Consider the following 22,933-nt stretch of genomic DNA (forward strand, 5'->3'; position numbering starts at 1 on the left):
CCTGAAGAAGGCCTGCAGTAAGAAAAAGAAGTAAGAAGGTCATATATGGAACACCGCAAGGATAGAACGCCAGATACTCTAGCATATCCAGTGTGCCCCCAAGGACGGTAGTGAAAAAGGAGAATCGCCGTCATATGTGAGCAGGTTAAGATCCTTACCAGCAAGGAGACGGTCAGAGACGATCGTCCCCTCCAAGGATAGGCTGACAATTGGAGCCAACTGCAGGTTGGTGTTTACGAGAAAAAAAAAATGAGGCTAGGAAAATTGAGGAAGCCAAATTGGTTCAGAAAGAATTGTCCAAATTTGCCATAGATGGGGCGGCATTGACAAGCGGAAAAGGATTGGGAAGAAACAAGCAGTGGGTGCATCACACACGAATAATCAACGCCTGATGGACCAAGGAGGGAATGGGTTTATGCCGGGAAGTAGAGGTATGGGTTGCAGAGGAAGGGGTGGATTCCAAAATAATTAAGGTGGAATTCAAAATGCACAGAATGAGAACCAGAATGTGCAAGCAGGATTCAAATAAGGGGGAGTAGTCAGGTGGTTTTCCCCTGTACGTTGGACTTGCGGGATGGCAGGGTACATTGCACACATGTGGGAATCAAGGGAATGTATAGAATGGCCAATTCTCAAGAGGGGGTGGGGGGGCATCTTATCCTACACCATATAGTATGCAAACGAGGGAAGGGTTTGCCCAAGATCAGACAGTATCAGACACAAGCGCTGTAAATGCAACAGACACTGCAACCAAAGCGAGTGCAAATGAATCCACCCCAAGGGTAATCTCAACATGTCCCCATGCAAACAGTATGAAAACACAGGACAATTATTGAGACCTAGCATAGGAGGTGCCACTGTGGTAGGACATCCTTTCACTGGTACAGAGGTATGCATGTACCCACAACAGGACCGCTCACAGGGCAACTTGATGTGTTGAGTACCATCAGTGACACCAGACCCCCAAGAGGAACAGAGGGTTAAATTGACAATCTGAGGCAAATCCTCTTTTAGTAGACACTTGTGCTACTCGTTCATGTATACGAGAGGGAAAACAAGCAGAGTTCCTTTTACTGATGAAGGACCAGTCTCTATAGGAGGATGTCTGATCCATTGTTGTATTCACGACAAACACCAGTTAACATATTAGGAAGAGATTTGATGACAAAACTAAACATGACCATTTCATTTACTAACGATGGAATAGTGTGTTCCACTCCGAGAATATACTAAAATGTGGGCGAATTTGTACTGGCGTTCACAGGGTAAATGGCTCTGCGGGGCGTTACAGTAGAGCCAGAGGTTTTTTTTTTATAGGGAGAGCATTTTACAAACATGGCTACCTGCTTTACTGGGGAAGACGAAGGATACCTGAAATTCTTGTTTAGACCACAAATACCTATTGTCAAAGAGTGGGGACTATCCCTCTAGAGTTCGAAGCAGCCATAGTACGAAGGAAATGGCAATGTTCGAAGGAACAGATCAGGGTAGACCATGAAGGACGGTAATAGCTCTCTAAGGGTACAGGTTGACTAACATTACGGACAATATATTTAGAGAACACCCAACAGACGAAGTAGTGTTCTTTATGAGTATTGCATACTGGATATAAAATAGTGGAGTGCAATCTCACAGCGAATGACAATGCTGCAGTGTTCAGCATTTTTTGAAGAGGACTTGGAGAAGGTGCCCTGTGTTTTATGGACTTCAGGCCCTTATGATGTAGGATTATTAAAGGGAATAGAGGAAGTTAAAATAAAGCTGGAGCCAGGAGCAATTTTACCTAGAGCAAGACAGTAGCCCATGTCTTGACAGGCTGATGAGGGTATAATTCAAGACCATTTCAGCACTGATGAAACAAGTTATTCTGGTGCCATCAGAATGGTCATGCAACACTGCAGTGTATCCCATCAAGAAATCAAAGAGGGTCGTGGAGATTCATACAAGACATGAGAGCGATTAATCAGATTGTAGAGGTAGTTTCCCCTCTAGTTCCTAATCTGGCAAAGATACTGTGCAGCATTTCAGTCAAAGCAAGTTATTTCACTGTGATTGATTTGACGAAAGCATTTTTCTCAATCCCGGAGCACAAAGACTCACAAGATTTGACTTAATTTACATTATGCCAAACTCTACTGAAACACACTAGGCTGTCTCAAGGGTACTGCGAGTCCATCAATCTTTAACAGGGTCCTCCAGATGGATTTAGGCAATGTTGATTTGAAAAGTGCAGTGATACAATACATAGATGACATTTTAATTTGTAGCATTTGTGTGGGCACTTCCTGGGTAGGTCCAGTTGTGGCTGCTTTGGGTTCAGGGCCCCGGCCCCAGCACACCCATGTGGGAATAACCCTAAGAACTGTGACCCCTGATAACAGTCCAGATCAGAGTCCAACGAAGACTCCATTTTGTGTGCCACCGACTCCATTTTTTTCACATAACGACAGGCCAGCCATGAAATTAGAACGCAGACCTGCAGCTCTCCCCACAAGGCGCGCACAAGTTACTCCCACCACATCCTGCTCTCTGTCATCTCTGCACCCATCCAGTTCTCATGGGAGACTGGCCAAGTGACTGCAACAAACTTCGCACTGTATCTTCCGTCTTCCATCATTGACCCTGCCACGGACCAGCTCACGGCCTAACAGCAGAAAGTCGTTAATCTCTATAAACCTGCCCACACCATGCAGACCCAGGCCATAAAGAATACCACCCCCATATCCTTTGAACATATTCAAATAGCCAGGAGCGACCCTCAAGTATGTCCCGTTTGTTCGCGCCTTAATATAAGAGCGTTGCTCATGAACTGTTTCCATTGCATACGAAACAATCAAAAGGATTGTAGTAGAACATTAAGCATATCAGTGCGGTGTATAATATATGTATAATCAGAACACTAACGTTACATTCTAGTTATACAAGTGTGACGTGCATTAACTTATAGTATGAAGTTTAACAGAAGTAAGATTGTAATAACAAAATGCATAACAGAACATAACTGTATATGCCAGAACAAAGCTACCTCCTTTTGAGTTCAATGTGAATACATGCAGTACATTGTGTAAAATCAATTCAGTAATCGGATGTCATAACCAGTACGATCTTACCATGATAATATGCATTAGGGCTACATGTATAGAATTTGATAATGAACTGCTTAATTTAGTATGGAAGATAACTTGGGCACACACGAGTTACTATGAGTCTTGTAACAATGAAAGTACTCAGCTAGTAGAAATAATGACATGCTTTAGACGATTATAATCAGAAAACAAGCTACGTGTAAAAAGCCTTTATGTAAAAATACACTTCAGGAGGTCCCGTCTCCCCTTGCAATGCAGAACTGCACCGTGAAGGTGTTTCAATTCTTCAACCTTAGCAGAGATTTAATGATGTTTAAATAACTAGCCTTTAACCCCCACAATAAGACTTATGACCATTGTGGTATGTGCCTTTGTGACCAATTTGTTTAATGTACAATTTAGACCTTAAATGTAGGGCCCCCTTTGTTGCACCAGATGGACAATCCAGACCACACTGTGGTCTCAAAGTCTTAGGCCCTTGAACAGTATATCTTGTATTATACTAACATTGTGGACCACCCAGTAACAGATCTAACACCAAGTTTAAGAGCTGCGTTATGACCTATGCCCAAAGATAGTTAACCTGTACTTGAGAAATGTCTTCCTTTGGTGTCAAGATTCACAGGCCTTAAAGGCTGCAGGACAAGATAGAGTGTAATATTGGATGAATGGGAATGCGTGGCCACAAGGGCAAATGTCAAGTGTTTTATTGAATATGTAACACTGCAAAAGTTGCTGATAGCGCATTCCAATCCTATGAGCCCAGCTGACCGATTGGCCTGAGGAGCGTCATCACAGCACCACGTGATCCTGAGCCAACCACAGCACTCCAACCCTATGGCACAAATAGGTGCTCACCCCTAGTGACCAATCCAAACTTTACATGTGCCCTTTAGGCCTCCCCTTTCTTGTAACATGTTTTCTGCAGAGCGCTCTCGGCGTGAGCAGAGTAGAGTAGATTCTGCTTGCCCTATTTTAGATAAACGATTTTTGATGTCACCAGCACTTGGTCTTTGTCTCATTCCCTCCAGGGATGTCCTGCTTGACTTTTATTGGGAGAATTAAGTGCATTTTTGGGGACTTCTCACTTTCACATTACAGAAGATGAGTGCAGGCAGGTCTCGATTCAGTTGATGACTAAGCAGACAAAGGATACAAGATGGACAAGGAGAAGCTGCAATATTGCCAAGAGGTGTTCTACATAGGACAGGTGATTTCATATGAGGGGAAAAAAGGTGACACCTGAAAGAGCTGAGGCGATCATGAAAACTGCAAAGCCACACATAGTAAAACAGATGCAACCATTTCTGGGACTACGTAATTATGTAAGAGCTTTGCAAGCTTTAAAGAAAGTACAGGTGGACAAAGTGAAAATAGAATGGATTGAAGAAATGGAGGAAGGATTTAAGACATTGAAGGAAGGGATTTGTAGAGCCCCCGCTTTAGAAATTCTCAATTATTCAGAGGAATATTGTGTTTTCGCATACAAATGGGACAGTCGTGACAGCAGTGCTTATACAGAGGACTACATTGGGGTATAAGCCTCTAGTGTAGACCCAATAATGAAAGGCGCCGTTAGGGAGAATTCTCAGAAATGTGCCAATTCCTCTCACCTTAGAGACCACCAGCTCTTTTGCTGAACTTTGGGACTTTGTACTTTTAATTGTTTTCTGTGTTTGTTTCTTTTGGTTATGGAGTCTAAGTCTGGAGCACAGTCTCGAATGTGAAGGGAATTCGCAAGTTTTTGAGAATTCTCCCTAACAAGTGTGAAAAGTAATATGTCCACAGTGTCTTAGCTATTGAAGTCACCTGAGGGTGTAGGAAGTGTGCACCATCCCAAAAGGGTATCAACTTACTGAACTGAAGGAGTGTATTTTTGAAGTGGATTTTAAAACTGACTTACATTAATAAATAATTATTTTAATCCAGAAACCTTGAGTATAAGTGTTATTTGAATACCTGTCACTGAATCTTTGTTACAACCCTACAGCTCACATTGACCCTTCTTGAGATGAGCCTGGCCGCTCAGTCACTACCAACCTGTGTGGTACAGACCTATACCAAAAGGTTGGGTTACCTATTGCATAGAGGACAAGGCTGGTGTAGTCTCCCCAGGGTTACTACATACAATCTTGCGTAACACCCTAGCACAGCTTCTGCAAGCTCTCCCTGCAGTTAACAGAAACAGGCAGCTGGCTGTCCAATCAGGACAGCCAGCTCCCCAAAAGGAACGGTTTCCTTTCAGGCAGACAAAGAAAGTGATGTACAGTGACTCCTTCCTCGCTTCCTGCCTTAACAGACTCTCTGGAGCCTCAGCAGGAAACAAATTGTTCCCGTTTAATACAAAACTTCAGACAGGACCTCTCCCACCTAGGATCGATGAAGAGCCAAGAACGAACAATAACCTTCAAAATGGCAATAAAAAAAGCAAACCACCATTCTAGCAGAATCGTGGCCCTCCTGTGCAGTATCACAGCTGATTGGACAGCCTGCGAGTAATATTGACTAAGTTAAAGGTATAACCATTGCCACCAGCCATAAGAGTTAGATTGCCCAGGTGACGAATGTTACTAGGTCAGTGAGAAAGGGGATATCATGCATCTCGTCAGCACTCCAAGTAGGTTAGGGTGTGGTGGTCTCACTTATAAAATGTAAATGGGATGAAAACAGTTAACCCAAGGCATATTTAGAGGCATTAAAAAGGGAAGCCCCAAAGGCAACCCAGAAACACTGCACATAAGGTGCTGTGTACTGCCATTGTAAAATGCACTATACCCGAATGTTCTAGGTAACTAGAACTGCAAAGACATTGCAGGGAGACATAAAAATGCCTCCCATAACAAAAGTAAAAGTATGGCTGTAAGGGGCTATAAAAGATTCCCACTCACCCAGGAACAAGGACAAATCACCACACTTAGCAAGAAGTTCTGGGCTTGAAACAGGTAAGGCATATTTATCATAGAAATTATAACAGTTTCCTAAAATCTGTCCACCAGGCCAGATTGTAGAAATACATCCTAAAAGCAGGGTTCTCCATGTCAGAGTGCTATATGCAAAAGGCAAGATTGAGAAATCCTTAACAGCCTCTGCAGCACAAGGTCTGCAGAGAGCCTAGCACCTCGAAGGTGACGAAACACCAAATGCTTTGTTCTATATGCTTTGTGGCCGCATGTTCAATAAAAAGGTGCGGTACACAGGAATTTTCAATTTGTAAGTCCCTAACTGGGTGCAGGGCAGTGTGCATGCTCTTAGATTGTCATACCCTGCAAGTTTTCTTTTGTAGTAAGTGGTATTGCAACAAGGAGCCCTAAGCCAATGCTAGTCTTCTGGGAATCATGCTCAATAAATAGCTTAATCTGCATAAATAATACCTTAGCAAACTTAATTGTGCACCACTGCTGTAGTTTAGTGCACAATCATGTATCCCACACCTACACCTCAAACCCCACCAAAGCAATCGTGCATAGAAACTGAAAATAGCTAGGGATCTACAATAGCAATCCAGCACTACTGCCCTAACCAGGGATAACAGCTGAAAGAAAACAATGATTCAAAACTCACCATATCCCAGGAGTGGTGGGCGTGACTGGCCAAAAGCCATCAAAGTCTGCTGCGGAGTCTGATGAGCAAACGGCATGCCTGGAGCAAGACCTGTGACTTTAAAAAAAAAAAAAAAACAGTACTAGTGAATTACTTCCTATTGAGAAAAAGTAACAAATGCAACTTAGAATAACTGTTTAAAGTAGCAGGTAGCCAGGTAAGGGGGAGAACTTTCTCTTGAAATGTACAATATCCCAATGTGTGAAAAGTTGAACTTTTCAGATGGCCAATTTACCAAAACGGACCAAAACCACCACAAGCCTCCCTGTTTCTAAAGATAGGGTACCTCAGCCATCGCGGCTATGCCAAGCAAGTGCTAAACACATACTCCCACTTACCCACTGGCTCTACTCTTAGCCTCATTGTACAAACTTTTCAAGGTGCCCAGTTAAGGCTGTTTGGTACCATCGTCTGTTGAAAATGCTATTAAGACTGGTGTAAGAATTAGTTCAGTCCAAATGGTGTGGGACTACATGTTAGGCAAGACTGTATACTCCTTTGGGTGAAATACAACAACCCTGACATCCTGGCAATAGGAACCCAACCTTTGGTACAAGTCTGAACTACACAGGTTGTTAGTGTATTGAGCAGCCAGGCTCATCTCAAGAGGGGTCAATGTGAGCTTTAGGGGAGTTGCACACATTGACAGTGACAAGTATTCAAATAAACTCTTACATGCAAGGTTGATTAAACTATTAATTTATTTAACAGTCAGTTTGAGTAAGCCTTCAGAAGGGGGCAATATAGTAACACAAATACACTCCAAAATATACAATTTCGCTAAATCGGTAAGTCGTCTTTTGGGATGGCACAGACACTTCCTACACCTTCAGTTGACTTCAGTAACTATGACACTGGACATTAGACTTAGGAGTGAGTCAAAGGAAAAATGTTATTAGAAAAGAACTAGAGATTACACAAATATTCTGAAGCAGGTAAGTACTTTTGGTAACCCCCCAATGCAATGTTAGTTTACCCCTTCCTGGAAGGAAGGCAAAACAATGTCAGAGGGAAGAAGAGTCATTCAGGGAGCCAGGCTAAACAGAAGTCAATTGGGCAAAAGTCTAGGTGAGCTGAAGCACTTCCTGTAGGTGAGTAAAAGTCTTGCACAATGTTTTAGAAGTCTTTGTAGAAAAGAAGAAATCAAAGCAGGGCCACAAGCACTTTAGAGTTGTGAAGTAGTAAAGAAGCTGTCAGCAACTCTACAGAGCAACCACAAGTCTCACCAACCAAACAAATGTAGTTACATGACAAGAGATAAGTTCTTAGACTGTACAGTACCTTTAGGTTGAAGCAAAGTGCAGCAGATGGCTTCTGTTCCTGTGCAGCTCGGCAGATCTTCGTGTCCATGGGCCTCAGTCGTGGGGACAAGAGGGTGGACGTCACGTGACTCCAGCAATGGGATGATCACTGCTTGCAACCAGCAATCTTCAAACAAGTGGCACTTCGGTGTCTCAGCTCCTCAGGACTGGCGCAAATAGCAACACTGCGGTTCCTGGCTGTCGAGATGGACTTTACTTGCATCTGGGGTCCAGCACTCTTCAGGTGGTTCAGGCTCATTCAGTCCTGCTTCCTGGAAGTCCTGAGGATATTCCTGGAGCTCTTGGCCAGCTTAAAAGCAGTGCACACAATTTCGTGTTCCTCTCCCTGGCTATTTCGTTCCAGCAGCAACTGCAACGGAATTTCAACCAGCTCCGAGAGGATGTCCAGGTGGCTTACTTTGGAGTCGATTGGTCCCACCAACGGAAGGGGAGAAGTCGTCCTTGCAGAGCTTCTCCAGTCAAAACGTATTTGGAGTTCAGCACAGCAGCAGGGCTTCACCGGGCTAACCAACGGTCCAGGAGTTCAAGCAGGCATCTCTTCCAAGTTATTCTTTGGATTCCTTCGTCCAGTGGTCGACTGCCTTCCAAGCCAAAAAGGCTTGCCTTTTATGCAGGTTTCTCCCAGCCTGGCTGTCAGTCACTCCGCAGCGTGGCTGTCCTTGTCGGACAGCCAATCACCTAATAGTGCATTACTGTCTACTAGGAGACCAAGCACAGGCAGTTCCGGGCACCTCCCTCGCTTCCTGCTCCCGCCAGACACCCTGGCGCCAGAGGCAGGCTTCACTCGTGAATCCTGCCAAAGGCAAAACAAACCAAGGGACCAAACCTGGCTTGGCAAGCAGAGTAAATTTCAAGAAGGACCTTTCCACCAAGAAATGGCAAAAAAAAAGACTGGTCCATTTTGACAATGGCACCCTTGGGTGCTTTACTGCAGCTGCGAACGCAGACCGCGGTAAATTCACACCACAGCAGTTAAGTAAACCACTGCCAGCAGCCATTCATCTAAGAAAGGGTCACAAATGTTACAAAAGAAGCTAAACAAAGGGGTTACTAAGTAACCCCTCCAGCACCCTATTGTAAGATAGTGTGTGCTGGGTCTAGAGTGTTACATATTGTAAGTAAAGTCAATTTCACTTCACTGCTCTTGGAAACAGTAGTTTCACCAAGAGAAGGTATTTAAACCTTGGGGAAATCTGAAATACTTCCCTGTGCCACTGCACTGAGGGTGCTGTGTGACAATGTAAAAAGATGATGCCTATGAAGTTTGTCAGACTCCACAACCAAAACGAACAGTTCAAAATCACATTAAAATACGAGAATGGGGAAGAAAGGGTCTCACTCTCCCCAGACAGAAAATTAAAGTCCTAGAGTCCAGCAAAAGAGCTGGGGGTCTCCAAGGTGGAGAGGCATTAGCACATTTCTGAGAATTCTCCCTAACACTACACAAGACGTCTCTTGGCATTAGGTAACCCACCTTTTAATATAGGCCTGTACTACACAAGTTGGTAGTGTGACTGAGCAGCAAGGCTTCTCAGGAAGGGCAACGTGAGCGGTAGAGCAATACAAATGAAATCAAGTATCCAAGTAAAACTTACATACTTGAAGTTATATAATTATTTATATTCAAAAATATTTAAAACATTCTTTAAAAAGTAGTAATTAGCTGTAACATTAATCCCAAGGTAGGCTTCAATTCAAACAGTGAACAAAAAAGCAGGTGAGTAAGTCATTCATACTTTACACATGTTCCAGCACCCAGAGGTGATGTGATTTGAGGTCAATATAGCATTTATATAGTATCACCTTTGCAATATTGAGTTTAAGGAAGGAAAGGTTTGGATTAGATAACAGCTAGATTCACCCAAACGGATGCAGGCAGTAAATTATCCCAGCAATACTGTTCAACATTTAAGACCTGTAAGCAGCGCTGGCGACTGAGCCAGCTCTCGCCGGATCCGAGATCCGCCAGAGTCAGTGCTGGGGGAAAAAAAATAATTGTGTCACCCAGCACCCTCAGTGTGACACAGGGAAACCTTCAAGGCTCTCCCAAGGTTTAACTACCTTATCTGGGATCAACTACTGTTTCCCAGAACAGTAGAGTGAAATGGACTTCACTTAGTCCTGTAAATTCCTAGACCCAGCACATCCCATCTTATAATAGAGTGCTGGAGGGGTTACTTAGTATCCCGTGTGTCTAGATACTCATGTAACAGTCAAATGTTACCCTTTCCTCTGAGAATGGCTGCTGGCAGTGGTTTTACAACGAACTACCATGATTTTTCTCAACTGCAAACTATTCGTAGCTCCGGTAACGTTGAAACAGGAGCCATGTTTTTCAAGATGGCGCTCAGCCATCATTGCTAAAATGTTCCTAGTCTCTCCTCCCGCCCCACCACCTTGTCTTTGTGGAAAGGTCCTTCTAGAGTTTCCCCTCTGCGCGCCAAACCAGGTTTGGTCTCTTTTCATTCGCCTTTGGAAGGCTTCAGCAGTGAAACCAGTGTCTGGGGTAGGCAGGAAGTGAGGGAGGTGCCCGAAACTCCGTGCTTAGCCTCCTAGTAGACCCAAATGCACTCTGTGGTGATTGGCTAGCTGACTGACTGGCAAGGACAGCAACCCTGCTGGGTGAGTGGCAGCTAGGCTGAAATGAACGGGAGAGAACTGAATAAAAGGCAAGTCTCTAGGTTTGGAAGGTAGAGTCGACCCATGGGCGAAGGAACCGAAGAGCTTGAAGAAGACTGCTGCAACTCCTGGACCGTTGATTTGCCCAGTGAAGCCCTGCTGCAGGTCCAAATTGCCAAGTTTGCATTGACAGACTTCTCCCTTTGAGTTAGTAGGACCAATCAACTCCAAAGTAAGCCACTAGGACACCTATCTCGGAGCTGGTTGCATTTCCTCAGAGTGCTGCAGGGAACCTTCGAGCCAGGGAGAGGGACACCAGATTGCGTGCGCCACTTGTAAGCTGGCCAAAAGCGTTTGGAAGATCCTCCGGACTCCCATGTTGTCGGACCGACCGAGCCTGAACCCCAATCAGCTGAGTATGGGACCTCAGAAGTAAGGACAGTCCACCTTGACAGCCAGGACCAGTGTTACCACCAGTGCAGTAGCTGAAACGCAAAACAGCCACTGAAATGGAAGTTTGCCAGTTGCGAGCTCCGACTGTCCCAGTGCAGAAGTCCAGACATCCTCCCTCGTGTCCCCAAGACAGAGGCCCAGGAACAGCGAGATCTGCAGAAACAGAAGTCATCAGCTGCATCTTTTTCTTCATTATAAGGTACTGTAAAACAAGACAGAACTTCCCTCTCAGTGAAAGTGCTTGAAACTTGTGTAAATCGCAGGCCTAATCAGCTTGTGACCCAACATACAATTCTTCTTTTTACAGACTACTCCCAAGAACTTGTACAGAGACACTTCCGTTTAATCACCAGAACCGCTTTAACCTATCCAAGACTTTAGCCCATTGACTTTGGCCTAACCTACTGAATTGACTCTTCTGGTGAACTCCAAGTATTTGCACTGTCTAAGCATAATAGTATTATGTTCCGATAACCTTTTCCTTTTACTCCTCTTGAAAAGTATTGAAGTATATTTGTGTTTTATTATACAATTGCCTTCTTCTAATTAATGTTTTATAACTGACAGATACATTATAAGTATTTATCGAAGAAACCTTGAGTGTAAGAGTTTATTTCAAAACCGGTGATTGTAAACCTCTGTGTAACATCATTACTGCTCACATTCCCCTCTTGAGATGGGCTTGGCTGCTCAACACGCTACCAAAACTGTGTAGTACAGACTTATACCAAAGATTGGTTTGCTTACACCTGTAGACATAGTTGTGTGCAGTGTTCCCAGAGGGTACCGCATGTAAACTTTGCTTAACACGTCCCCCCCCCCAAACTCTGCCCGCACCCCGGCCCTTGGGTGATCCCCACCAATTATTTTCCATTTCCACCACTGCCTGTAAGGGAACAATTGCTGCCAATAGGTTCAGAAGGAGGCCTTTAGGGAGCCAGGACAGCCAAGGTCAATGGGCAAAGTCAAAGTTCTGATGCTCTTAGAAAAATGTTCTTACGAGTCAGTGTTCAAAAGAGAAGTCGCCCTAACTCAAGGTGAGTCCCTTAGAAAGCACAAAGGCCAATGCAGGTAAGTTGAGGTCAACTTAGTTTAAGGTTAAAACGCACTCCCAAAAGATAGGAATCACTCCAAATGGCAAAAGGATAATTTACCCCAAACCCCTCGGTACCTTTGAAATGTACAAGTTGTTCCAGCTGGATACCTTCACGATACAATGAGGTAGACTTGTTCCTGGTCCTTGGTCGTGGTGACTAAAGGGAGGGCGTATGGCGGGCTCTTGCAGCAGCACTCAGAGGGACTCTGCAGCAATGGATTTCCATTGATTGAGTCTTTATGGTTTTTGGTGCCCTTTTCTCAGTGCCAACGAAGAACGAAAAGCTCTGGTTAGGATTTCCTTGATCCCTTGGTCCTGGACTCTGATGAGGGGACTCTGGACCTGGATTTCTTGCTTCTGTAGGGTCCTCTGGATACCCCCAAAGATCTGGCTTGATTCAGACTTCGGAAGACAATGCAGTCACAGGTAGTCAAGGTATCCAGAGTATTGGGCTTCTGCAGCCTTGGAAAGTCGTAGCAAGTCGGGGGTTGCACCAAAATAGGAGTTCGTCTCGAGTCTAGTTGGTCCCACCAGCCTAAAGATCTTCCCAGTCTATTCGAAAACTGGGTCAGCACAGCTGCAGTGGTTCACTGGGCACTTTACGGTCCAGGAGGGTGCTGCTGGTTATGCTCTTTTGCGTTGGATGTTGTCAGATGTCCTCCAGTGGTCAACTCTAAGTCCCAATAAACCTTGCTTTTTATGCAAATTCACAGTACCAGGCTGTCAGGGTGGCTCTCCTACAGGACAGCCAGCCGGCCAATTGGAATTGGTTTCTCCCAGGCACACCTAGAGACAAAGGACAGGGATGTTTCTGGACCCTCCCTCACTTCCTGCCATTCCAGACATACTGGAGCCAGGCCAGGCTTCGGGGATGAATCCCAACAAAGGCAAAACCACAAAGGGCTCAAATCTGATGCAAACAGAGTAAAAGCCCAAAAGGAACCAACAAGAAATGGTGAAAAAATAAGATTGTAGCCGTTTTTGAACAACTTTGGGTGCAGCATTGCAGCTAAGGTGTCAGCCTGCAGATACAAGTCACTAGATAGTAAAAAAGAAACCACTTCCACATGCCATTCAAGTGAGGTAGTGTAAGGAACAAGTTACTTACCTGTAACTGTTCTCCAGGATGGATCTGGCATGGATTCACATGCTCAAATATTCCCTGTCGTCAAGCTGCGAATCCTTTGGTAAAAGAAATGTTCACTTTCGTTTATAAACCATTTCTCCTATAAACCAATCACTGTGCTCTGGGTCATACTGCACCCAACCAATGACTGCCCTAAGCCCCTCTGGCAGCCATCGTCGGAGTTGGTAACAAGTAAAGTGGCAACATGACCAAGAAGAGCTGTAGAGGGGCCGGAGAGAGGGTTTGCATGTGAATCCATGCTGGAGAACAGTTACAGGTAAGTAACTTGTTCCTTCTCCAGCATGGGGTCTGGCATGGATTCACATGCTCATGAATAAAGAATGCATAGCAGTACATACATACACAACCACAGGCGGTGGCAAGGGTCAACAGAAGCAATGACTTACATGGAATGCGATGGCCGTTGCCTTGGCCAACGACTGTGTGGGCATGCATGTTGCCTGGGAGCGGCTTGTGCTGGCCCTCATACGCTTCTCTGATGGCAGATCATCCAGCGGGATAGGGAAGCATTGGAGGCCTGGTTTTGTTCAAGTAGAATTTCAGGGCACACCCGACATCCAGGCAGTGCAGCATTCTGCTTCGTCCTTGGGATCGGAAAAATAAAATAAAAAAAAAAAGGTAGGAAGGACCATTTCCTCGCTCAAGTGGAAAGCAGACGAAAGCTTGGGCAGAAATGCTGGGTTTGTCCTCAGGACTACCTTGTCCTTGTGAAAGGTAGTATTTGGTTCCGAGGCGACCAGCGCCTGGATTACGCCGACTCTACGAACCGAGGCAGACTAGTAAGAAAGTCTTGATGCTGACCAGCCTGATGTCCACAGATACCATTTGCTCAAACGGTTTGAGCGCCAGGGCTCCCAAGACCATGTTAAGGTCCCACACTGGGTGAGGTCTCTTGACGGGCGGGTAGATCCTTGCGAGTCCCGTCAGATATTTCTTGATGATAGGGTTGAGGAGGAGAAGATGCATTCCACAGAGTTCCTGTAAGCCCAAAAGGCTGCGAGGTATGTGCGGCAGGTGTCCACCTGCACGCCTGAGTGGGTGAGGAGCACCGAGAAGGAGTGCACGTCGTCAAAGGTGGACGCCAGTGGGGTAGATTCCCTTGGAGTCTGCCCAGTGGCAGAATCTGGTCAGAATCTGGTCCATTTGCTTTTGTACTGGGCCCTGGTAGCCTTGCTCCTGGCGCCCTTTATGATCTCCAGATTGGCCTGTGAGAGGCCGAGGTGCCGCAGCATTACATGCTCAGTTACCATGTTGTGAGAGCTAGTTTCCCTGGTGCATGGTGGATGACTTCCCCTTGCTGTGCCAGATGTGCTGGGCCCGTCGGGAGGTGAATCGGGGGCCCTTCCGAGAGACTGAGCAGTTCTGAAAACCATGGTCTGGCCGGCCACCATGGAGCTATTAGAATGATGAGCAGTTGGCGAGACTCCTTGAGCTTGCAAATTACCCTGAATCAGGGGCATGGGAGGAAAGGCATAGGCTTTCATGCCGGTCCACGGGAGGTGAAATGCGTTACCTAGAGAACCGGGACCCTGACCTTGCCAGGATGCGATCTGTGGGCACTTCTTGTTATGCCAGGTGGCAAAGAAATCCACCTGGGGGTGACGCCACCTGTTGATCCTTAATAACGAGGTTGTTTGGTTGCCACTTGTAACTGTCCGCTCCCAGCCTGCTGAGCCTGTTCAGCTTTAGGTTTGTATTTCCGCTGCCGACTAATCCAGGTGCCATGTACGGAGAGGTCGCCCAGGGTGGCTGCCCAGCCCTCAAGCGAGGAATCCGCGGTGACCTGCGGAGAGGGCTGTCAGAATGGCTTGCCCAGCCGTAGGTTGCAGTCTCTGGATCACCAAGTTAGGCCCGGGTGGAGAGCTGGAGGAATGTTGATCATCTGATTGAGAGCCCCGCTCCTGGTTCCATGAGGCTGAGAAGTACAGCTGAATCCTCATCCTTCGTCTTGTGTGAGGGACGGCTAATAGAACCACTGCCATTAGACCCACGAGATGTTGATACCACCATGCCGATGTCACTTCTTTGCTGAGGAAGTAGATGGTTGCCCTCTTGATACCCAAGATTTTGTCTTCCAAAGGAAATATTTTCTGGGAGCACGTGTACCAGATGAGGCCCAAAAATGTCAGTCTGTGTGGGTTGCAGCTCCGACTTGAGGTTGAGCGAAAAGCCCAGATCGTGCAGAGTGTTCATAAGGGCATGGGAAGAGTGGTGAACTGCTTCTGGAGATGTAGCCCTGAGGAGCCAGTTGTTGAGGTATGGATGAATGTGGAGGCCCTGCGTTCCGAGGAGGCACGCCACTGCATTCATGAGCCTGGTGAAGACCCTGCGGCTGAGTTGAGGCCAAACAGAAGGATCTTGTTCTGAAAATGGTAGCCCATGATCCTGAACCGAAGGAAAGAACGATGGGGTTGCCAAATTGGGACGTGCAGGTACACGTCCTTCAGGTCTAGGGAGCACATCCATTCTGCCTTGTCCAATGCATCAGCTATAAAAGCTGGTGTAACCATCTTGATTTTTTGCAGGCGTAAGGAGAGGTTAAGGGTGGACAGGTCCAGCACAACTCTCAGGCCTGCCTGGTTCTTCTGAACAGCGAAAATCCTGTAGTAAAATTTAAAGCCTCACTGAGAGGCTGGTACTTGCTCCACTGCCTGGCTCTCTACGAACGATATCTCTGCCAGAAGAGTTGCTGTCCCAACCTGTGGGAGGGGAGGAGGTAGGAGAGACTGGAATCGTGAAGCGGTACCCCGTGGATACTACAGACAGGATCAATAGGTCAGTGAAATTCTGGCGCCAGAAATGTGCATGAGAGAAAGCCTGCCCTGCACCAGAGACATGTGGACCCGAAGGGGCATGTCATGCCTTCTTTCCCTCAGGCTGTCGCAGAGGAGGGACTGGAAAAAGCCCTTACTCACCGCCCCCCCCCTCGCCCCCTGCTTTTTATTGCTTGCGCCGGTTCCAAAAAAGTGAGCGGTCTGGCTGCCTGGATCTACGTTCCTGGAAGCCTCAGAACCCTCTGTACGTACGAACCCTTTGAGCACTGCTGAGATTGGGTGTATGATTTGGGTGTGGTCTTTGTAAGGTTGGATAAAGACTTGGCCGTTTGTGAGCCGTTTATCTTTTTGTCCAGCTCCTCATCTGTTGAGAAGTGGAACAGCACCCCCCCACCCCGCCAACCCCCTCCAACACTCTCAAACGGTAGATCTAATATGCGTTCCTGGACGTCTGGGTTGATTTTTGTTGCCCGAATCCAGGCTGTCCTTTTCATGGCAATGCAGAGGGCATGGCCAGAGGTGTCAATATGGACCACAGTGGATTCCATGAGATCATGCACCACCAGTTTAGCCTCGGCTAGCCCCACCTTCACGCGCGATTGGCTACTTAGCCTCGGCTAGCCCCACCTTCACGCGCGATTGGCTATCTGTGGGTAGTTCAGGGAGGAAGTCCGCAGTTTCCCGCCATAATCTTTGGTAGGCGGCCAGCATGGCATCTCCAGTGGCCTGAGGAAGATGCAAGGATGCGTTGGAATAGTTTCTTGCTGTACACCCCCCCCCCCCCCCCCAAGATCTTCTCCTTGCCTAGCAGTGCCACAGAGGAGGTGGCTGATGACAACAGGCTTTGAGTACAGTGATGCCGCAGCGATCATTGAGGGGAGTGGCTGAGGATGGGTCGAGAGCAAGATTGCATCTCCCTCCATCTGCCTGTACTTGGCGTCCAGGCGTCGATTGACTGGCTGGGCGGGGCTTGAGCCAACCCTTCTTGGCCAGAGAGACTACATCGGTTTGCATTGGAATCCTCACTTTGGCAGAGGTGCGTCGAGTGAGGACTTCAGCCAGGACCACCTCTGCCGGCTGCTCTACCTCGGGTTGGGGCAGACCCAGATACCCTGCCAGCCCAGCAAGACGTTCGTGGAAGGCCCTGGCTGAGGATGGCGTGTCCGCATCCTCCTCATCTGTATCCTGCAGATCTGCGGGATCCTGTGGAGGAGGAGGTGTAGTTGGCACCGGAGGCTGGGGTACAGGGACAGCAGCCGGAGGCTGAGGAGGCGGCAGAGGCTGGTACGGAGCCACCTGAGGAGTCAGCTGGGGAGCCAGAGGAGGTGGCTGCGCTGGGGAGCCGAAGGATGAGTCTGTGGTGCCGCTAGCATTGTGGGAAGGACTTCCCTGCTGGCGTCTTTGATAACCCCCATCCCAGGTGACTTCATGGGGCCGACAAACCACTTGAACAGAACCTCTTCACTGGCCGAGGAAGTTCCGACTGGGTAGCGGGGAGCTGCTGCATACCCTGTCCATATGGACACAAAGGAAAGCTGCCCTGCGCAAAAGAGGGGTAGAATGTAGGCCACGTACCTGGTTGAGGACAGTCCCACCTTGACACTCGTTCTATGCCAAATTCCTGGAATGGCGGAGGGGTGCCTCTGTCTGGCGTAGTGGCCATTTTGTCAAGCTGCCTGCAACGTGCTGCTCAGCCTGCTGGGCCCGGCCTCGTCCAAGACTCGTGTGGATCACGAAGCCTACCCTGCTCTGAGGGCCTAAGCCCGGTAGGGGTGGCACCCTCAACCTGGGGGTCGGACGTATTGCTGGTATTAGGGCGTAGCCCCTCTGCCATGGTGCCGGTACAAGGGCAGAGCCCCTCGGGTGAAGACCCAGTAAAAGAACCGTTTGGTCCCTCAACACTCACTAGGAGGATCCGAGGATCCCACGGCCCAGAGGCCAGTAGCTGTAACCGCCTCGGTGCACATGCTGGTAGGACGACGGTACCAGTCGCTCATGTGCGGAGAGTCCCTGGGAAGGAGTCTCCCTTACTGGGTGCGATGAAGAAAATCATCCCTACCTTGGGGCTGGTTCGATGTTTCACCAAGTTCTTGAGGTCCTCTGGAGGGGACTTCTGGAAGAGCTCCCTCCACCTGGCTGGTCTGTTCTTCAACACGTTAGAGGACAGCGAGCCACATGCTGAGCAAGCTTGCCAACCGTGGTCTGGGCCAAGGCAACATAGGTAGAGGGCGTGGGGGTCTGAAGTTGGGAATCACCCGTTGTAGGCTGGAAACCTGCTGAACCCTGAAGAAGTCAACATGCACCGGGGAGGAGCGGGATGCCTGAGGACAGAGTACCTGAATGACAAAATGACAAAAAACACACGTGTGGAATTACATGGCCAAAGCCACACCCAGGAGCACTGGTGAATTCGGCCCATTCCCAACAATCAGGAAAGGGGACTGAGGTGTGGCAGTGGAGGGCGGAGTCAGGGTAGAGCATGCTCCATGGGCCGCACCCCTGCTCGCCTCTAAATTTAAAGGGGGGGGGGAAGGTTTTTTCAGGTGAAAAAGCTTCCGTCTCCCATTCCTTGGAAGGGACACCCATACAGTTTGGAGGGAAGGGGACAGGACGTAAGAGTGTTGGCTCTAGGACGGCCAGACAGCAGTCAGTTTGCCAACTGGTGACAAGTGATGCAGCTGGAGAGCCTTACCATGGTTCACAAAAGCTGAGATGTCTTCCGGAAACTCTTCGTGCAGGCCACAAAACTTCAGCACTCGAACCACACTCCGTGAGTTCAAAGTCCTTTCAGCCTCCACAAATGAGTCGGAAAAAACACAGGCAACAGATGGAGATTAAATCTTGGACATGAAGGAGGGGTGTGAACGCAGCACCACCCCTCCTCTAGTGGAAAGTCAAATAGGGCTGCTTACAGGACAGGGTCTGGATATCACCCACTCTCCTAGCAGAGGTGATGGCCATGAGGAAAACTCAACTTGAGAAGCGCTTCATGCATAGGCTCGAAGGTCCGCCCCCCCAGTTCCCCCAAATGAGCCTAGTCAGCACCACATTGAGTTACCACACCAGAGCCGGAGCCTTCACCAGCGGGAACAATCAGAACAGTCCTTTAATGTACTCCTTCACTAGACACTGAGCAAAGGCAAGAGTCCCGGCGACATGGTGTAGCATGAGATAGCCGCTAGATGCCCTTTGATGGAGGCGTGTGCCAGCCCTGTCTTAGCCAATGATAAAGAGTACGGTAGGACTTGGGGGCTGTGACCCTCAGAGGGTTAATCTTCTGCGACTGGCACAAAGTTGCAAAATGCTTCCATTTGTGCCCGTAGCACTTAGGAGTCGACGACACCCTGGGAAGGACCTCCTTGCAGTCTGCTGGCAGCTCGTACCCATTAAACTCCAATGCTGCCGGAGTCAGGCCTACAGGTTTAGCGATCCTGGGTCGTGATGCAGGATTGCGCCGATCCTCCGGACTCCCTCGAAGCAGGACTACCCAAGCCTGAGCCACCTCAATAGAATGCTGAACCCCAGAAGCAAGGCGAGCCCACAAGGTGTGCAAGAACTGCAGTGGTGCTATTTGCGAGTAGCTGAAACCGTGAAGTGCTGCTAATCTGGAGTGTGCCCATTGCTACTGCTGACCTTCAAACTGTAGTGTAGGAGTCCCCAAACGTTCGCCCTCTTATCCAGACTGAGGCCCAGGAACAGGATCTGCAGGACTACAACAAGAACAGAAGCCAGCTGGAACCTTTTCTTCAGACTCAAGGTACTGTGCAACTAGGGGTACTTCTGGTTGTGTGTAGCTTGCTTGCTCTCACTTAAGACTTGCATGGCTGCCCTTTGCAGTTGCTTGCATCTTTGCTTTTCACAAGCCTCCCAGCTTGTGGCCCAACAGGGATTCTTTTGACTGCAAACTCATTGCGCAAGACTTCTGTGCTATCTTCAAGAAGTGCCTCAGCTTCCCTAGACTAATTGACATTGCCTGTCCTGGCTGTGTTCATCTGTCCCTCAATAAGTCATGCATAAGTTACTTGTATAGCTGGGAAAGGGTTAACCTATATTTCATTGGGGGATTGTAAAGTGCTTACCTGTTTGGAGAAACTGGTTAACCTTTGTTTCCTTTCCTAACCCGGGAACGCGCGAGTGCCGGGATCGCAGGGGAGCGGGTGACGCCGTAGGGTGGGTGAATACGAAATACAGGGGCAGACAGGACTGTATGCGTGGGGCAGACTGGAGCACGCGGGGCAGACTGGAATGCATGAGTGCATCGAGCAGACCGGACTGTGTAGCACAGACGGGGACGCATGGAATGAATAAAAGTACATAGAACGGACTGGAGTGCATAGAACTGCGCGACGTACATAGTATGGTCTGGAATGCAGGGAACATTTGAAAGAGCATGAAACCCATATCACACCCCACGCTTACTCTCTTCTTTACATCACCACTCAAGTAGAACACAGATCCTATGACACCATTCAGTATAACTGTTCTCATACTTACATCTCCCGCTCACTCCCCATCATTCCAAGTAAACACTGATGGTTACACACCCCCAAGCCAGGCGTTCTCAGCCGTAACGCAGCCACCGTCGGTCTGGATAAATCCTGCCAGAACAAACACATACCCCTGATCTCAACCACCACACCTACCGATAAGAAGCAGCTATTTCACAAATACCGCACCAGCTGCAAACATCCCCGGTGCGCACACGCACCGTTGACTCTCCCTACTCTCTCTACTGACCCGAACTTCGGTTCCCAAGGGCGTTCAACCTACCAGCGCCTTCAGACCATACCAATGGTATATAAGGCGCTATATAAATGCAAAATAGCATAAGAGGTCTACAATCACAGGTGCTCAAATAAAGTCTTGCACTCAAGGTTTCTTGGTTAAACACTTATTAATTTATTCAACAGTCAGTTATAAAATATTCACTAGAAGGAGGCAACCAACTATCATACACAAATACACTTCAGTACTACACTCATGAAGGTTCTGAGGAAGATTACTGTGAAGGAGGAGCAAAATAGCATTCAGAATACTTTGGAGGAGCAAAAAGGAATAGGTTCAAAACATAAAAGTATTACAATTATTCTTAGACAGTGCAGATACTTTGAGTTCACCAGAAGAGTCAATTTAATTCAATAGGCTAGGCCAAAGTCAATGAGTAAGTCCTGGCTAGGGTAAAACTGTTCTGGTAAGTAAACAGTAAAGTCCTAGTTATTTTGGGTCACAAGCTGATTAGGCCTGCAAGTTGCGAAAGTATCAAGCACATTCACTGCGAGAGAAAAGTACTCAATCTCGTTTCACAGTACCTTACAAATGAAGAAAAGATGCAGCTGAAGACTTCTGTTCCTACAGATATCACTGTTCCTGAGCCTCAATCGGGGGGACAAGAGGGAGGACGTCAGGGGGACTCCTGCACTGCGACTGGTCAAAAAGCTGGCACTTAACAAATCATCAATTCTGCTAGCTGTAGTATAGACCACAAACTGGTGTCCCTCTCCCTGGTTATACCGTTTCCTGCAGCACTGAGGAAATTCAACCAGCTCTGAGATAACGTGTCCAGGTGGCTTACTGTAGAGTTGATTGGTCACACCAACTCGAAGGAAGAAGTCGTCCTTGAAGGGGCTTCTGTGTCGCGGTGAACTTGGCGATTTGGACCTGCAGCAGGGCTTCACGGGGCAAACCAACGGTCCACGAGTTGCAGCAGCCATCCTCTCCAAGCTCGTCTTTGGTTCTTTCGTTACAGTGTTCGAATCTACCTTCCAAGCCAAGAGTCACCTTTTATTGAGTTCTCTCCCATTCATTCCAGCCTAGCTGTCACTCACCCAGCAGGGTGGCTGTCCCTGCCGGACAGTCAGCCAGCCAATCATACCAGATTGCATTTGGGTCTCCTAGGAGACTAAGCACAGGGAGTTTCGGACATCTCCCTCACTTCTTGCCCACTCCAGACACTCTGGCGCCAGAGGCGGTCTTCAGTCCTGAAGCCTGCCAAAGGCGAATTAACAAAGGAACCAAACCTGGTTTGGCGCAGAGAACAAAACTCTAGAAGGATCCTTCCACAAACAAAGAGGGCCCAGACACCATCTTGAAAAACATGTCTCCTGCGATTTAACGCGACCATGTTCACGGTAGAGAAAAATCATGGTTGTTGTAAAACCACTGCCACCAGCCATTTCGAGAGGAAAGGGTAGCATTTGACTGCTACATGAGTATCTAGACACAGGGGATAACAAGTAACCCCCTCAGTACTCTATTGTAAGATAGGGTGTGCTGGGATTAGGAATCTAAAGAGACTCAAAGTCAATTTCACTTTACTTACTCTGGGAAACAGTTTATCCCAGAGAAGGTATTTAAACCTTGGGAAAGCCTGAAAAGGTTTCCCAGTGCCACTGCACGGAGGGTGCTCTGGGACAAAAATGAAAATATGATGCCTATTGATTGGCCTAAAACTCCATAACCAAAGAAAACACAAGAGTTAAACACATTTCAGAACACGAGAGAGTGGGGAAAGGGTCACACTCTCCAGTAAAATAAAATCAAGTTCTCAACATCCAGCAAAGTTGAAGGAGGTCTCCAAGGTGAAGGGAATTAGCACAATTTTGAGAATTCTCCCCAACAGGGTCACTCAGGTTAAAGGGAATTGGCACAGAAATGAAAATTCTCCCCAACAGACTAAGCCTGGGGGAATAAAGAGAGGTCTGCCTACCTAGATTTAAGTAACGCAGTCAGAGCGGCAAGGCTTAATCAAAGGGTTGTATTTCGACACATTAAATCCACACTAACCCAGAAAATGCACTACACTGATTAAATATATAAAGTCACATCACACTATCGGT

General features: G+C 47.6%; 1 protein-coding gene across 1 annotated transcript in view; it reads right to left on the reverse strand.

The window, feature by feature from the left end:
• SRRT (serrate, RNA effector molecule) overlaps positions 1-22,933 on the reverse strand; it is a 413,786-nt gene that overhangs the window by 20,659 nt on the left and 370,194 nt on the right. The window contains exon 18 of the mRNA XM_069644249.1: positions 6,648-6,743. Within this exon, the coding sequence (XP_069500350.1) occupies positions 6,648-6,743 (96 nt within the window). The remainder of the gene's footprint in view (positions 1-6,647; positions 6,744-22,933) is intronic.

This window comes from Ambystoma mexicanum, chromosome 1p (genome assembly GCF_040938575.1).
Source record: "Ambystoma mexicanum isolate Mex_15411 chromosome 1p, UKY_AmexF1_1, whole genome shotgun sequence".
Lineage (NCBI taxonomy): Eukaryota > Metazoa > Chordata > Amphibia > Caudata > Ambystomatidae > Ambystoma > Ambystoma mexicanum.